Source organism: Ictalurus punctatus, chromosome 3 (genome assembly GCF_001660625.3).
Source record: "Ictalurus punctatus breed USDA103 chromosome 3, Coco_2.0, whole genome shotgun sequence".
Taxonomy (NCBI): Eukaryota; Metazoa; Chordata; class Actinopteri; order Siluriformes; family Ictaluridae; genus Ictalurus; species Ictalurus punctatus.
Window position 1 is genome coordinate 22717922 of NC_030418.2, and position 18113 is coordinate 22736034.

An 18113-nucleotide genomic window follows, 5' to 3' on the forward strand; every position below is an offset into this window, starting at 1 on the left:
GTAGCTCTTCTCTGGGACCGGACCAGACCGGCTAGTCTTCTCTCTCCACGCAGATCAATGAGCCATAGGTGCCCATGACCCTGTCACTGATTCACTGGTTGTCCTTCCTTGGAGCACTTTTGGTGGGTACTAACCACTGCACACAGTGAACAACCCACAAGACCTGCTGTTTTGGAGATGTTCAGACCCAGTTGTCTGGCCATCACAATTTGGCCCTTGTCAAAGTCACTCAGATCCGTACGCTTGCCCATTTATCCTGCGTCCAACACATGAAGTTCACTTGCTATGCCACTGTAATGAGATAATGACCGTCGCTTAGAAGTGCCTACTCCGCGTGGCTCAAGGTGCCTTTCCAGAACCTTCACACTAACTGCCCCTCAGTGGTGGAATGAACTTCCTACCCCAATCCAGACCGCAGAATCTGTCACGGTCTTCAAAAAACACTTAAAGACCCACCTCTTCCGTGAACACCTAACTAACCCCTAAAAAAAACGAAACACCTCACTCCTCACACTTTGCTTCTTCTAGAACTCAATTAAAGATCTTGTATAGTGGCACTACTTGTATTGTTCTCTGATTGATATATCGCTTTGCTTATATTTCCTCATTTGTAAGTCGCTTTGGATAAAAGCGTCCGCTAATGAATAAATGTAAATGTTGTTCACTTCACCAGTCGGTAGTTTTAACGTTATGGCTGATCGGTGATGTTATCAGCCATAACATTAAAACCATCATATGATGTGAATAGTTGTTTTATAATATTTAAAATAAAAATAAATGGAGTTTCTTTCTTTGTCAGGTTCTAGATTTATCTAGGTTTATTCATACCCCTAATTATCAATATATTACTGAGCAATTTCCCATAATGTGGAATCTATGCTAGATTTAGTAGTGAGAGAATGTTTATTTATTTATTTATTTATTTTTAATATAAGAAGGGTGGTATTTCCCCAGTTTTCTTCTAAATTTAGTCATGACCAATTCCCATCCATCAAGCAGCTCTCAAGCAATGCTACTCGTGCAATGTCAGGGGACAGCGTAACACACTGCGTAACACCCCCCTTTTGCCTCAGTGACGCCGATTATTTACTAGTCTCTCTGTGATCCCTCCCCGAGAGCACGGCCAGCTTTGCTCTCTCGGGCTCCCGGCCGCAGATGGCTGTGGCATCATCAGGATTTGAACTCGCCATCTCTGGATGATGGTGCGATCGCTTCTCTGTCCACTCAGAAGCCTCGCTTGGCATTTTCTCCATTAAACTATTTCATTTTTTTAAACATCAATTTTTTAGCAAACCTCTTTGGAGCATCTTTTATTAATGCTGTGATGTGTAATGAAAATCTTTTTAACTTTAATAGTAATTATGTTTGAGTAACTTTTTTTTTCTTTGTATCTTGTTCCGTTTACGTCTTAGCGGGGAAGGATAGGTTGCGGTACTCGTGGTGTTTTGGAGACCTTGTGACGACCGAGGGTCAGCATGAGCCCAAGATTAGCTCAGAACTCTGTGTTTATCTTTTTCAGACACGCGCAAGCATGAATATGCGCATGCACAGGCGCACACACACACACGTATTTACTGCGATCCACATGCAGATAATGCAGATCACACTAGTCATATAACCAATTATTTAACGTTTTTTCATTTTTTCCTTTGCTATATCCAATCATGTGAGATGATGTACTTTGTTATAATTTATGAAAGGCTGTTTTAAACTCTGCTCTGGATCATGCAGGCAGCACGTGCACCCATTGTTTGCTTTTGCTGATGACATGTCGGTTTCTTTTCTTAGAATAAGCCCTAATTAATATTTTAATGCTTTAGAGGTGTATTGACCTTCAGTTATACACCAATTAAGCATGAAAATATATGCATTTTTAATTAGATGAAGCCTCATTTGCATAAATAAATGTTCAGCTGTTGAAGATTGGTTGTGATTTTCTTGTTAAAATAAATGTGTGTCTAGCCTTAAACATTGATCAGCCACTCTGTGTGTGTGTGTGTGTGTGTGTGTGTGTGTGTGTGTGTGTGTGTGTGTGTGTGTGTGTGTGTGTGTGTGTGTGTGTGTGTGTGTGACAAATAAAATTTTATTTTTAAGATGTATGCACCAAAAAAATAACAAGGCCTGTCAGAATCATGCCCCCCCCCCCCCCCCCCCTTTCCATTTTCATTTATAGGTCAAAGTCTGCTTTTGCAAAAAATGTGATTGCAAATCTGTATGCATTAAAAAAATAATAATTAAGTGTTCCTAATTCATTGATATTTTGTCTTTAACAGGTACGGGCTGAAACCAAACGACCAGATTTTAGCAGAGGAAAAACACAAGGAAATGTGAGTTCTTGGTTTCTGTGTATGGAGGATAGCAGTTTACTTGGTCTGGAATGACACTACTACCCCCCCCCCCCCCCCCCCCCCCCCCCCCCAAACCACTATCGAATTTAATTTTAAAAAAAAATACGTCTTTCATCAAATTGTGATTTAATTGCTTAGGCTAATCTTAGTTTAAACAAGTTTCTAATTAATTAGATTGAATTATGTAAAGTCAGCGTGATCAATTCGCGTATTTTTAACATAAACTGGTTACATTGTGATAGCTTCATGATGTTGGCACTGACGGGTGCTATAACTATAGTATTTCCATTAATATGATTAAAACGTGTGTGTGTGTGTGTGTGCGTGGTAGAATAGTGCATTGTTAATTTCGCAGTTGCAGAATGACTGCAACCGGGGTTCAATGCTCAGCTCAGGTGAGAGTGTGGAGTTCGCTTTTATTCAGGGCGTTGAAAATATATGATGAGATCACATAACAGATTATATTAATGTACACATTGGAATTACTGTAAGGGAATTCAACTAGCTTTCGTTTCAGTACACACACGGCAGTACACACACGGCAGTGCTCAAGCGTTTTACGGCAAACGAGAGCACGGCTGCGTCCCAAACCGCGTACTTGGGACGCAGCCCCTGTCTATTTGCAGGTACAGCATGACGAATAATTAACCGCACTGGAAGCGTTCGTAAAAATTGAAAATAAAAACACCCAAAACTATATATATACGGTATATAACGAAGACGAACTGTATGTTGATGCGTGAAATTCTGGAGGGCCGTCGGACGGCGTGGCGCGGTGACGTAATGACGTGTGCCGTTAATCTAATTATGTTCTATAAGATGTAAAACGGGTACATGAGAGGAATATTCTAAAAGCGACTCATGTAAACACCTTAATCACAGTATTGTCTTACTCAGAGTAAGGTCAATAATTAGATTACCGCTGTCAATGTTCATATGAATTAATAACATTCAAGTTAAGAAATCGTACTTTAATCTTCAGAGTTTAGTTCATGTGTTAATGTTAATTAGAGTAATGTGTTTTCTGTTTCTGAGACCAGTTACTGTGAATCTGAATAATCGGTTATCGGTATCGACTGAGAAATTTACTATAAAGTCTTTTTATTGCATCTCAGGCCATCACTTTTTTTTTTTTTTTTGTTCATATTGCACCCTTAATGTTATACGTTTCTGATTTAAGAAGGAATGGGAGATTTAACCTTATAAAACTAAGTTAACGATATATTTTTCACTCATGGACACATCAGCGCCATGAAATCTTGCTACATTCTCTGCTAGTTTGTATGCTATTGGTGTATGTTCATCCAGTAGCTGCTCATATTTGCTAGTCTGTTCACACACAGTGAAAAAAGGAAATAGGAGTGGCTGATCGACTTGCGGAACTGAAACTCGGAAAACTCGGAAAGCGAAAACGTTATTAGCAGTCACTGAGGTCCTGCAGTAGTATTTGCACGTGAGCTAGGTATAAATGTAAATCTGTCAAACGCTAGCCGGTGTTCTAGATTAAATAAAGCTAGCTGGTTTGCTAATGTTAATAATCGGCATAATGAGCTGGTGATTTATATAGTTCATTTAATCAATTTAAACGAATAAATATGCTGAATATTCTAAGAATAAAGGTGAAAAGATGAAACAGGGTGTGAATACACTAGTAATTAAGGTTTGACCCAAATGACTTTCATAAAGCGCTGGCGCTCTGCTGCATGAAATTCCTCTGTGATAAAATACTGTAATGAATATTTTAGGCTTCCCAGGACAGCTCAAGGTGTCAGAAAACTGTTTTAAAGAAAAATGTTTCTTATTTTTGTTCTTATTCTTTTTAGGTTGGCTGAACAAGAGAACTTGTGTTCAATAAAAGCGTTAGATTGTACAACCCCAATCCCAGAAACGTTGGGACGCTGTGTAAAATGTAAATAAGAACAGAATGCGATGATGTGCAAATCTTATAAACCCCCATGTGTTATTCACAATAGAACATAGAAAACATAGGAAATGTTTGAACTGAGGAAACGTACCATTTTAAGAAAAAAAAATAAGGTCATTTTGAATTTGACATCTGCAACATGTCTAAAAAGATTTGGACGGGGATGTAAATCTAAGTCAAAGTGGACCTTAAAAATATGGACACTGACCAGCATCATCTGAGTTAAGACTTGTGGCTCAAGTACAACCCCAATTCCAAAAAAGTTGGGACCGTATGGAAAATGCAATTAATAACAAAAGAGGAGTGATTGGTAAATGTATTTTGACTTGTATTTAAACAAAAAAGGTATAAAGACAAGGTATTTAATGTTTTACTTAATCCCAAAAAAGTTGGGACGGGGGCAATGTAACACTAATAGTCCTTCAAGCGCAATGATGGGTCGAGGCTCGCCAATGCGTCAGTAAATGATCCAACACTTTGAGAACAACATTCCCCAAAGACAAATCAGTAGGATTTTAGCCATTTCACCTTCTACAGTGCGCAATGTAATTAAAAGATTCAAGGAATCCGGTCAAACCTCGGTTTGTAATGGGCAAGGCTGAAAACCACTTCTGCCCATTCAGCCAAACACCCCCATGTAATCTTTAGTGGATATACAGAGGCGAAACTTATCTGATGGTAAAACAACGTGCAAGCAGTCGTGCATTTTCTGTCACTGAACCTCAAATGTATTTCTGCATAGTATTTATGAGGACGTTAGGTTGTAGAGCATTCGGCCCTGTTATGTTCTATCCTGTGTAGGGCACAAACAAGGTGGACAGGATAGGACACCGTTTGCTGGAAGAGGTCAGATTTGACTTGGATCACAGGGAAGATGTGCAACATATAGCTAAATAGTGTTACTGTGTAAATAAATAAATAAAGCTTCAACCTGCTGGATTTTTGCCTTAAAGAGGAATTTTGAAAGGATGAGTTAATGAGGGAGTCTGTGACTGTTTTGACAAATCAATGATCTGCACTATTTTTAGCTCCTTCATGTGTCCTGCCTTGGCTTGCACGGTACTTGAGGAAGGTAACCGAATTGAGCATTGATACTTAAGAACAACATGGAGAATTTTCTGAGCTGAGACAGATTTGAACCTAGAGGAGTGATGTTCTGAAGCGTCCATGATAACAGTGTACATGTTGAATTATTATAGTAGTAATTATCAGCAAGTTGCTGTGAACGTACACTATGAATACAGCCGCTCCCATGTAGAGTTTCTGTTTTTAAGGCAAATGTTTGGATCTTCTTTTTTTATACGTTGTAGGGAACTTAGCCAGCGAGGGACAGAGCACAGACACACACGAGGCTGTTTCAGTGACTCTCTTGGGGAAAATCTTTATTCACCAACGGGTTGTGAGAGGGTGTGTATGTGTGCGTGTGTGTCGAAGTGTGGGTTTGAGCTGAAGTGTTTTGTCTAGGCGGGACTGCATAGGGTATATCCCGTCTTGCCGTTAGGAGAAGCCGCGGGTGCAGCCAGGGGGCGGAGTCTTCGCGTGCGTCGGGTTTGTCTGCAAAACACACAGCAACGGTTATCACATGTACCTTGAGAGCCTCCTCCCCCTTGCGAGTGGAGTATCGCCCGTTTTATACTCTCTCGTCGACTGCTGGATGGTGGAATTTTCCCGTGCCGCCTGCCATTCAGCAGCCGTGTATGTGTCGGCGGCCCCGCCCTGCCGCCACACCCTCTCCGGCTGTCCAAAACATTAGTGGTGCTGAAGCGGCGCTGTCGCTTCAGCACCACGGCGGCAGTTGTGGGAGGAGCGATCTTTGTTTCTTGTGCTTCGGCCGTGGGCCTGTTGCCACAACGTTTACTAGTTTTTATTGTGACACAATAAGTACGTGATCCGTTATACACCCTGGACAGGAGTGCCAACCCATCGCAGGGCACAATCGCACACCCATTCACACACTACGGACAATTTGGAAATGTCCGTCAGCCTACAACGCATGTCTTTGGACTGGGAGAGGAAACCGAAGTACCTGGAGGAAACCCCTGAAACTCAGGGAGAACATGCAAACTCTGTGCACACAGGACGGAGATGGGATTCGAACCCCCAGCGAGGCAAATGTGCTAACCGTTAAGCCACCAAGTATCTTATCTATATTTAAAATTTTTAGAATCCGTGTTGACTCGTGTCTGTGCTAGCATTTGACGAATTCTTTCAAACTAATTAAAACGAATAGGATTAGAGAAGAAATTTGGTTATTAGAGCAGCGAAAATGATCTGTAAATCTTAGCTGAGGCTGAAATCGTGTATTGTTTCAGTGGATGAAGGATGTTGAGACGCCATCCACTGCTGCCTCAGCTGCTATAGTGAGTGATGTTCAGACATGTTTATTTTTGGTACGGTTGGACTCATTCAGGTCACACCTTGGATGAGCTTTCTGGCTTTTACAGCAGGGGATCATTAGCTGATTTATACATTACTCATCCTAGAGTAAGATTGCCAGTCCTACTAGTGTAGACAATCTTATTGAAAAGTCTGTATGATGTATAATCTCACTAACTCTAACTATCTCTAACTGAGTCCTACAGTGTCTACAGTCCTGAAAGAGAGAATATTTGTAAGTTATTTAAGACAACAAATCAAGTGTAAAGTTGATGCATAAAGAAAACCTATGAAACCGGTTGTGATGATAGGAGTTTGCAAGATTCATCTGTAATATGAAAGTTTACATTTGTTTGATGCTTTTTGGTCAGTGCATAATTTTGATTTAAGAAAGAAAAGAAAAAAGGTTGGTTTTAGAAATAAAAGTGTGAAACTGCTCATTTATTTATCTTCTGTCGTTACTGTTCTGGACCCGAATCTAACCTGAGGATTCAGGACTCGAGTTTACTTCATGGTGAATGTAACTACAGGATTGGTTTTGTTTTGTTGTAACAGGAGTTGCAGAAGGTTAGAGCTGCGGCGCAGGCCGAGGCCTGCTGAGCTGAGGTGGCTTACACAGCTGACACACTGCTTGTTTTGCAGTGACTCCCAACAGTGTTCTTAGTTCAGCTGATAATCAGTGTTAAGCACATGGCTCTGGATGCGTTCAGCCACATCATGCAGCATGTCAGAAAGCTACAATGACTCATCCCGTGTAAGGAGTATGCAACTCGTGTGCAACAGAGCCTTCCTTTGCGGCTGGAAAAGAAATGAAAAAAGCCACTGAGTTTGATTGATGCGTTACATTCTGTAACTAAACATGTCTCCAAAAAATCCCATAACTAAATCTGTGTGTGTGGCTGCTTCATGCTTATCTGAGCCGAGTTCTGAACGTCATGCACCCGCTCTGTGTGTGTGTGTTGGCAAACGCCCATGAAGAATAAATGTTATGATTTTTTGATGGAAGGCAGAATTCCCCTCTCAGCCACGTTTCAAGTTGTGTTTCTGTCTGAACCCGAATCTGAGTAACGACAGAACGGTGCTTCCGCTTGTTTGGATCATGATAGAGCTGGATGTCAGGGCTGGTTTTTCTCTCAGTTGTGACTTTAAGCCATCAACAAATGTTCTTAAGATAAATCTCTTTCGTGCTGAAATACAGTGGGATACGTGTGTGTGTTGTGTACGTAGATCAGCCATAACGTTAAAACCAGTGAGCGGTGAAGTGAATAGCATTGATTATCTCGTTACAGTGGCAGCTTGTCAAGGGGTGGGAGATATTAGGCAGCAACCGAGCAGTCCGTTCTCAAAGTTGATTATTTGAGTGCAAGAGAAATGGGCAATCATAAGGATCTGGGAAATATTTTGACAAATTGTGATGGCGCGACTAGGTGAGAGAATCTCCAAAACAGCAGGTCTTGTGTAGTGTTCCCGGTATGCAGTGGTTAGTACCTACCAAAAGTGCTCCATGGAAGGGCAACCAGTGAACCCATGACAGGGTCATGGACACCTAAGCCTCACTGATGCATGTGGGGTGCAAAGGGTAACCCGTCTGGTTCGATCCCACCGAAGAGCTACTATAGCACTAATTGCTGAAAAAGTGGTGAAAGGTTTCAGAACACAGTGGATCGCAGCATCACAGACCGGTCAGTGCCCCCACGCTGACCCCTGTCCACTGCCACCTACAATAAGGCACATGAGTATCAGAACTGGACCATGGAACAATGGAAGAAGGTGGCCTGGTCTGGTCTGGTCATGTATACGGGCGGTGCATGTGCATCACTTACCTGGGGAAAAGATGGTACAGGATGCATTATGGGAAGAAGGCAAGCCAGTGGAGGCAGTGTGATGCTCTGGACAATGTTCTGCTGGGAAACATTGGGTCCTGTCTTTCATGTGGATGTTACTGTGACACATACAACCTACTGAAACACTGTTTCAGACCGAGTACACCGCTTCATGGCAACGGTATTCCCTAATGGCAGTGGAAATGGGAACCTGTGGGAACCTGTCACTGGTTTTAATGTTCTGGCTGATCGGTGTGAATATAGTATGTAATTGAAGGCAAACTGTCCATGTAGTGGTTGTGTAAGTGATAAGACAGACTGACACTCTCACTGTCCATAACAGAGCTTAAGCCAAGGAAAAGGGTTTCACCTAGTAGGTATGAGACTGGAAGGCTTTACATGCATCCCATAAATAAGTAACTGTTCTGTATTGGATACATGCAGACGATGTCAAGCCATACGTGATCATCTGTACACTTTTGATTTGCTCTGTGTGTGTGTGTGTGTGTGTGTGTGTGTCCCTTTTGTGGGCGGCTATGGATCAGGTGCTAGTGCGGGTTGTCCACTAATCGTAGGGTTGGCGGTTTGATTCCTGGCCCACATGACTCCACATACCGAAGTGTCCTTGGGCAAGACTCTGAACCCTAAGTTGCACCAGATGGCAAGCTAGTGCTCCGCTTCCGTGTGTGTGTGTGTGTGTGTGTGTGTGTGTGTGTGTGTGTGTGTGTGTGTGTGTGTGTGTGTGTGTGTGAATGGGTGAATGAGAATCGGTGTACAGTGCTTTGTAGAAGTGCTAAGGTTTAAAAAAAAAAAAAAAACGCTATATATGTGCAGACCATTTACCATTTGATTTCATAAGAGACTGATCACTGTGATTTTATATCGTCCTGGACTAACAATGAGGATGCAGTTACGGTGTGATAGTGTTTTGTCTGCTCGGTGCTGATATAATTTCAACTGAGAAGCCATGTGTTCTAATAATAGAAATTTATTTCCCTTCTGATGACGGTCGACAATGTAGTGTAGATTTTTTCGGCAAGATAAAAGAGAACACCAGTGAAAAATGCAAATATGTTCATGTGGGATATTTGAGCACAGTGTTGTTTTGATAGCTTGTCAATCAAATAAGAAAACAAATATATGGCCACGATCTGTGTCGGGTAAGTTACTCAAAAAAAAAAAAAAAGTAATCCACTACAGATGACTAATTACTTCTTTAACGTTGTAATCTGATTACATTACTGATCACTTTATTTTTGAAGTACTTTATTTTACTTATTACTTTACCTTCATGTTACTTTCAAAACCTATGAAAGCTACAAAAATACACTACAAACTGAAACTCAGTTCTTTCAGTAATTGTAGCACGCAATGCATGACAGGACGATTTAGCATGACGCTTGTCTCGGGTGTTGTCATTGTTTGTCGGACTACCAGACCGATTAAAATATAAAACTAGGCCAGTTTGGTGTCGCTAGCCAAGGGGAGGCACAATTAAGCCATCATTGGATGGGTTTAGCTGCTACAGTGCCATGCAAAGTACATTATCTTTCCTTATGCTCTGCTCATATCATGTTTACGTAAACTGGAACTCATATAGACATTTACACACCTTGTTATCCTGCTCAGCATCAGAGGATGTTGGTGTTTCAGTTTCAACCCCTTTACTAGTTGAAAAAAATAATTGCGTATATTAGGTCTGCAACTAGACTTATTATTATTATTATTATTATTATTATTAATCGGATGGGGTGGGGCAAACTTTCAATACACTTTTTTGCTGTTTATTTTAAATAAAATCCACAAACTGAGTGTTACAAATATAAACTTGAGACAAAAACTTTACAAAAACTTTTTTTGTCCAAAACAGAAAAGATCCCAATACACACACACACACACACACACACACACACACACACACACACACACACACATACACATACACAAGAATATATATTATTAATTTAGGGCTGTAGTTTAATTCTTATATTGTATATAAGTATTTATGCATTATTTTTTATGGCTGCACAGAATTAAACTACAGTCCTAAATGAATAATAAAAACTACCTCTCTCTGCACCTTGTGGTTTCTGTTACTCGCTGTCTTTAGACATATTATTTTACTTGTGTTTACTTTTGATCATCATGTTTTAATGAGACATTACAGATCTTACTCGCGCTACAGTCTGTATCACTGCGTCTACACCACGCGTGATCAGCAACGCGGCCTCGTTACTAACACATCACTTCCGTTATAAACAACAGAATTTACATTGTCCGTGAATCTGGATGTCTGCTAATGCTAGCGTGCGTATGACGTCATGCGCCGTCGCCTAGAAGCGGCTTATGGTTCCGGTTAGTAAAAAGCCGCTAGTGATATATTTGAGATGACATTACCTTTCTAAAATCCACACACTAGACGGTAGAGTGCATAGCGTAAGTGTATAGTACGTCATTTGGGACACAACTTTTAGTATTTACTCTCCGAAGCGTGTTTTCGGAAGAGAAGTAACGTAACGAGTAAATCTCCCCCGTGCCGCGCGCAGACAAACTAATCGATAATGAGATTTGTTGACGATGATTTTCCTAATCGATTATTATCGATTTTATCGATTAGTTGTTGCACCTCTAGCGTATATCCATTTTTCCTCACACTGGCTGTGAGCTAGCGTTTGGCGAATTGAGAAACTGTCAGCCAATAAGACGCAAGTATTCCCATGTATTTTCCTGTAAACCTGTCTGATTGGTCTCACCTCCGCTCACTGAAGATATGAAATTACAGACGGTCTTCTTTTACTGACATTCAGTTACGTAATGACAAACCGCTCAAAGTGGAGAATTATTCAGGGCTAAAGAGAAAAATCTTCAGGGCAAAACGTAATTTCAATGTACTTGTACTTTTAATACAAAAAGTAAAAATGCGTTTTTACTTAATATTGTTTTCTTAACAGTAAATGTGTAACGTAAGTAAAGTAATTTGATTGACATCAGTAACTGTTATCAAGTTACATAAATTCAAACTGTAATGTGTCACATTACTGTGTTATCAGAAAAAGTCATTAGATTACAGTAACGCGTTAGTTTGTAACACGTTACGCCCAACTCTGGTCACGGTACTCGATTTCTATCGAATAAAATGGCTAAGGAGATATTATAGTGAAAGCACGTCACCCATGACTAGACTCCGACATGATTTAAATCTCAACTTTTGTTGTTGTTTTTCTTTTTTTCTGCAGAGGAAAAACTCTTGGATTCTTAATTCAACCAGAGAGCTATGCAAAATATACAGTGTGTATAAATTGTGTAATTCAAAAAATCTGAATTATTTCAGTCTGAGATGTAAAATGTTTTGTCAATCATGAACATGCTTGCATGTGTTTTGACAGCTTAAAAAGTCCGTATGATTCTGTTGTCTTGGGGGACACGGTGGCTTAGGTTTGGGGGTTAGAGTTTGTGTGCATGGAGTTTGCATGTTCTTCCCAAGCTTCGGGGGTTTCCTCCAGGTGCTCCGGTTTCCTCCCCAGTCCTAAAACATGCGTAGTAGGCTGATTGGCATGTCGAAATTGTCCATAGTGTGTGAATGGGTGTGTAAGTGTGTGCGATTGTGCTCATCCAGGGTGTCCCCTGCCTCGTGTCCCGAGGGATAGACTCCAGGCTCCCCGGCAACCCTGTCTAGGTTAACTGGCTCAAAACATGGATGGATGGATGGATGGATGTCGTGGATTATAATATAGATGGCTTAATGAACGACAGCATTATGTGCAATTTGCAACCAAACAACCAGCAAACAAACAAAAAAAAAGCGTGATGTATTCAAATATAGAGTGTGCATTTGAAACTTTGAATGAATACAACAATGTCCTCTCTATTCTACCAGCAAACAACTTCTCTATCACAGAGGGTCTTTTCTGTGCTTGACCTGCTTTCAATTACATCACATGTCCAGCAGCAGCACACACATACAGCTTTGGAATATGAAAGGGGTGTGGCAACAGGAATGTAGGCTGTTTTTGTTGTGCTTTATGAAGTGAGGATGATGAACCAGGGGACACGGTGGCTTATTGATTAGCATGTTTGCCTTGCACCTCCGGCGTTGGGCGTTTCTTTCCTGCCTCCGAGTTTGCATGTTCTCCCCGTGCTTCGTGGGTTTCCTCCGTGCACTCCAGTTTCCTCCCCCAGTCCAAAGACATGCGCTGTAGGCTGATTGGCGTTTCAAGTTGTCCATCGCATGTGAATGTGTGTGTGTGTCTGTGTGTGTGATTGTGCTCTGCGGTGGGTGGGCACCCCGTCCAGGGTGTGCCCCCTGACTCAAGCCCCGAGTCCCCAGGGATAGACTCCAGCGACCCACGACCCTGTGTTGGATAAGCGGTACAGAAAATGGATGGATGGATGGATGAATCATAAACCATACTTGTCATTATAATCAGAGGTCTGTTGCAATATCTCTGCTGTCCAGCAGATGGCAGTTTAAGCTCATTAAAGTTCACTACTATGCACTTTGAAAAAAATTTGTGCCAGTAGAACTAGAATTAGCATCTGTGGCCAAAAAACAAACAAAAAATGTTTGTCAGTCATATTCAGTCCTTTACCCTGGAGACTAGTGTTGCAAGCACAAAATCCACCATGCACTGGCATCATAAAAGTGAAGAAATTATGGAGCAGTTGAGGTGATAATAGGCTGCAGGAGCTCTCCCTTCACTGCTGTGCAGCCTATGTCTTTCTCCCCTGGGAGTGTGTGTGTGTGTGCTTCCTGTAGCTCAGATGGAGTTGCTTCCTGATGAGTGTGCTGTTCTGTATTTGTGAGAGGGTGGAAAAATGAGCCTCTGCACGCTGCAGTCTGAAGTGCAGGTGTGTTTGGGATCGACTGGGGGGGGGGGGGGGGGGGATGCTACGTTTGAGGGGACAAACATGTGCTTATAATGCGTTCCTGCAATATGGACATTTACTCAGCAATTTTCTGACTGGAAAAGCTTTGCCAGCATTAAAAAAATGTTTAAAAAACACTATCAAGGATGCTTAGCTATGGGAGTCCAGCAGTTAATCACCTGCATGCCTTTCTTGACACACTCATGAAATTTATCAGAATGAAAGATATTGCATACCTCAGTGAGACATGTTTGTATATTTTGGTTTGTGTGCACGTCCACCTGTTTGGCCTTTTTTCCCAGATTTGGGGGGGTTTGGCTCCCTGAAGTGCACTTATGGCTCCTTCCTATCCAAACGTAAGGTCAAAGGTTGGCCCGACATCCCAGTGCTGATCACGGAGCAGGTTTAGGTCCTGTAGGAGTGAGACTAGAAGCATGTGTACAGACCTGGCATTTGTAGCCGACATGAATCTCGTGGCCAGTCTGAATTCCCTTCGCTACCACTCCTGCCCAGGATCGATGTTCCCTGGCAGCTCCTTCTCTGCCTCCTGATTCATTTCCCATTAGCTCCAGGGCCTCCTGTCCTCCCTCCGACTGATTTCCTCTAATGCTTCACTGTCCGAATGCTGACCCCTTTCTCAGTCCCCTTAGTCTTTCGGCAGTGGAGGAGAGGCTCCATCATCATCCTGCCGGCTCACTGTTATGACCGTTTGGATTTATGTGCTGTGAATTATAGCTGCGCTAACCTGGTTGCCAGAAAAGCCTGTACCCGCTCCCTATCCCCCCCGCACCCGAGCCTCAGCGTGTGCTCTGCAGCTCTGCACAGAAAACGCAACATTGGCTTTTACAGCCGTGATGGGACTTTCCGCCGCTCTCTGCCCTCTCACCTCTCCGGCAAGGCCGTCGATCTCTCATCACTTAGGCGCATTAGGTGGCCTGCAGCCAAATCTCTCCTGTGAATTAGGTACTGTGATAGTCCCAGGCTGAGGCCTGCGTGTTATTAGAATTAGCTTCTTTTGAAAAGTCTGTTTTCCCTCCAATGCAAGATGTACTGTAGGTTCATAATTGCGAAGCTGCTGGCCAAGATGGAGCGGGGCCAGGCCGTCTGTTTTCCTCTCTGTGTTAAACGCTGCACTGATGGTGTAGGGCTGGTTCTGCTCCATGCACTCGTTACAAGTCTGGGGCATTTCATATGGAATTCCTGACACTGTATAATAAAACCTCTCACTTAAAAGCAGTGTGCAGTTGTCCTTGGATCAGCCTTGATAATCCCTGGTTCTGTCAGTTGTGATCCTGCCTGTAAAGCTGACTTCAGGCGTGCCACTGAGGACACGCAGTCCCCTCAGCGCTTCATCCTGAGCAGGGACAAATGTGCTACGTTGCTTTCCAGATCTTCCTGCAGTTTTGCCCCAACTGTCTTGTGTTCCCTCCAGCAGGGGGAGTGTCAGACTTTGTGAATTTTGACCCTCAGCATGAAGGAGCCATTGGCCAAACACCACATGGAAAATATTTCACTGTATGCAGTAATCTTTCAATGGATTTAAAGAGCTCTTCCAAAAGTACTGTTTTTTAAATGCACTTAAAGTATGCTAACATGATTTGAGATCATTGTTTCATCAGTTTTGTTTGGTTTTTGTGACATTGACATTTTATTTTTAGCAAAAGGAAACACATGATCTTGACACACTGGATCATTTAAATGTTTTTTTTTTTTTTTTTTTTTTTTTTTTAAACTATGAGGGAGCTGAGATTCACTTTTATGTTCTTTTCCACATTGTGAATTTTGTTACACCCACTTCAAATAACCAACCACATGCCAAAAGTAATGTTGAAAGAAAGAACGATCAAGAATTTTTTGTTGGGTTTTTATTCAGCTCTCTAAACTGCAGTTATGTAGTGTACACAGTAACCAGCCTGACAGTGGAGTATTATTATTATTATTATTATTATTATTATTATTATTATTATTATTATTATTAAAGGGTGCACGGTGGCTTAGTGGTTAGCATGTTCGCCAGGGTCGGGGGTTCGATTCCCACCGTGGCCCTGTGTTTGTGGAGTTTGCATGTTCTCCTCTTGCTGTGGGGGTTACTCTGGTTTCCTCCCCCAGTCCAAAGACATGCATGGTAGGCTGATTGGCATGTCCAAAATCTCCGTAGTGTATGAAGGGGTGTGTGATTGTGCCCTGTGATGGATTGGCACACTGTCCAGGGTGTACCCCGCCTTGTGCCCGATGCTCCCTGGGATAGGCTCCAGGTTCCCCGTGACCCTGAAAAGGATAAACGGTATAGAAGATGGATGGATTATTATTATTTTGCAATCTGGAAAATTGACTACTTGCCGTTTTTTTTTCTTTTCTTTTTTTTTTTCTTCTCTTCCTTCAATAGTACCAGACATGATGACGAACTTTTCTTATGGTGATAGGAGAAGCTGTCGGATCCCGTCATGTTCCAGGTTCACGTTAGGCTACGTGTCATTCTTTTTATGGATGTGAATTATTTAAACTGACCGTCATATATCACCACATCATCCCCGTGCGTCTCCCTGAGGAAGGAAGTGAGCCAAGCCGCTTTGTCTTTATGTTCGGCTTTGAAAGGCACACCAGAGTCTCGCCTCGTTTGTCTCTCTGAGACATCCCAACTTACTTAGCAGGGTTAGGAGACTTCTGAATGGTCTGTATGTTTTGTGTGAGAGTCGCTTGAAGCGGGCGGCTCTTTGACCTAGGAAAAGATCAGACCGTGTTGACCTAACCTTCAGGGCATTGTGTGTGTATCAGAGGATCAGAGCGAACCGTGATATGACTCTTGCACCAGGATTACACCATGATAAAGATCTGTGTGCGTGTGTGTTTAGCCAGATCTGGGACTGATAATGGAGACTCTGTTGGCTTCAGGGTCTCTGTGGCGGCAGATATCATCTCTGAAGCAGTTCCTCCACACCTGTGCTGCCCTTCAAAACAGGTCTATTTGTATGTTTTTGTTAATATTAGCAAAGCTAATGACTGGATTCAGGTTGACAGATTACCAAGGAAACGGAACTCATGGGCCGGGCGTGTGACATCACAGGATAATTAGGCCTCGGTGCGCAGCCATGTCTACACCAGCGCTGATTTGCATTTTAATATGTTGTTAGCATAGGTGAAGGTTTATCTCCTCTTGATTAGATTCCAGTGATGTAATTACAAAGCCGAGTTTTAGTTCTCAGAAAGGGCACCGTGCATAAACATCAATATGATTACCAGTAATTGTTTCAAAACAAATAAGCAGCAGAGTAATCAGTCATCGCGCTGCCTCCGAATTGTTTTGGCGCGCTGCTTCGGCGGAGGCACATCTCACTCAGCTCATTTTAACATCTCAATTTAAATTGGCTTTCCACTCATCGGAGTAAAGAATATTTTAAAGACGAGTGGCGTAGACTCGAAGGTAATCAGTGCTTTTAATGATCTTATTTGTGTGTGAGTGGCTCAGCAGACATTTACTTAAGAGGCATTGAGAAGGCTGAGGCGATGCTTTTCAAAAGCTCTCCCCTGGCAGACAGATCCATCCATTTAGAAACGAGAAATTATTATTGACTTTTTCCCCTCTCTTTCTCCTTAAACAAGAAAAGATAACAGATTCAACCTTGGGAGAGCAGCGCAGTGGAAGCTCAGCGAGCAGAATAAGTAATGGCACCGTCGTCTAGCCGGGACGTGCCTCGGCGTGAAATGGGCTATTGATTTCAAACAGATAAACTGTGTTCTCTTTGTGTGAAGAAATTACCGAACAATTTAATTAGGAGGGGATAAACAACAATATTTATCGCCCGCCATTCCTTAAAGAAACCCCACAAATAAATAGCCTCCGTCTCTATCCTGGCTGTGTTTCGCCCATCGTTTCTTCTGTCCAGCAGAAGGTTTAGCCAACGCCACCCAGGAGAGACGCCATTGATCAGGCCGCTAATTCCTCACAGTTTGGCAGGCTCCCTTCACCAGATGACTCTGTTGAAGCAGGGATTGACTGCCTCTGTTTAAGTCGGTGTCATCCTGCATTGTTTGAGCTAGTCCCAGTGCTTCTGTTTACCGTTTGTCTAAATGTAGCATTCGGTGCCAATCAAATGGAAGCCTCACATCTGAATGTTGGCAATAGATCACCGCTTAGGTGGAGCTTCACAGCCACATTTGCAAGCATTTTGAAACGATTTCCTCCTTGAATGTTGAAGTTTTTCAACACCAGAGTTGGGAACACGGTCATAAAAATGTCAAAATACTTGTTTATGTTTATGGTATTTGGTTTATGGTATGTTTATGGTATTTGGCAGACACTGTCTATGTTTACATGGACAGCAGTAATCTAATTATTGTCCTTATTCTGAATAAGACAATATTGTGATTAAGGTGTTTACAGGGGTCGCTTTTAGAATATTCTCACGTTCCCGTTTTATATGTTATAGAACCTAGATCGATTAACGGCACACGTCATTATGTCACCGCGCCACGCCGCCCGACGTCCCTCCAGAATTTCACGTATAGACATACAGTTCCTCTTCGTTATGGTACCGTATACATTATTATTTATTTATTTATTTATTTATTTTTAATTTTACAAAAGCTTCAAGTGCCGTTAATTATTTGTCATGCTATACGTGCAAATAAACGACTGCCTGAAGCCATAACCTGCGTCCGAAACATCTCGCCTACTATATAGCAGGTAAGTATGCGGTTTTGGACGCAGCCGTGCTCTCTTGTTTGTCGTGAAAGGGTTGAGCACTGCCGTGTGTACGTGTCTTGTCGCAAAATGCG

The 18113-nt window shown here is 42.2% G+C and overlaps 1 protein-coding gene across 5 annotated transcripts in view; it reads left to right on the top strand.

Annotated features, from left to right (window-relative positions):
• Positions 1-18113, top strand: part of adka (adenosine kinase a) — a 158074-nt gene that overhangs the window by 10269 nt on the left and 129692 nt on the right. For 3 of the 5 annotated variants that reach the window (XM_017463734.3, XM_017463735.1, XM_017463736.3), the window contains one exon: positions 2274-2327. The exons of the other annotated variants lie outside the window; for them this stretch is intronic. In XM_017463734.3, the coding sequence (XP_017319223.1) occupies positions 2274-2327 (54 nt within the window). The remainder of the gene's footprint in view (positions 1-2273; positions 2328-18113) is intronic. 5 annotated transcript variants of the gene reach the window in all.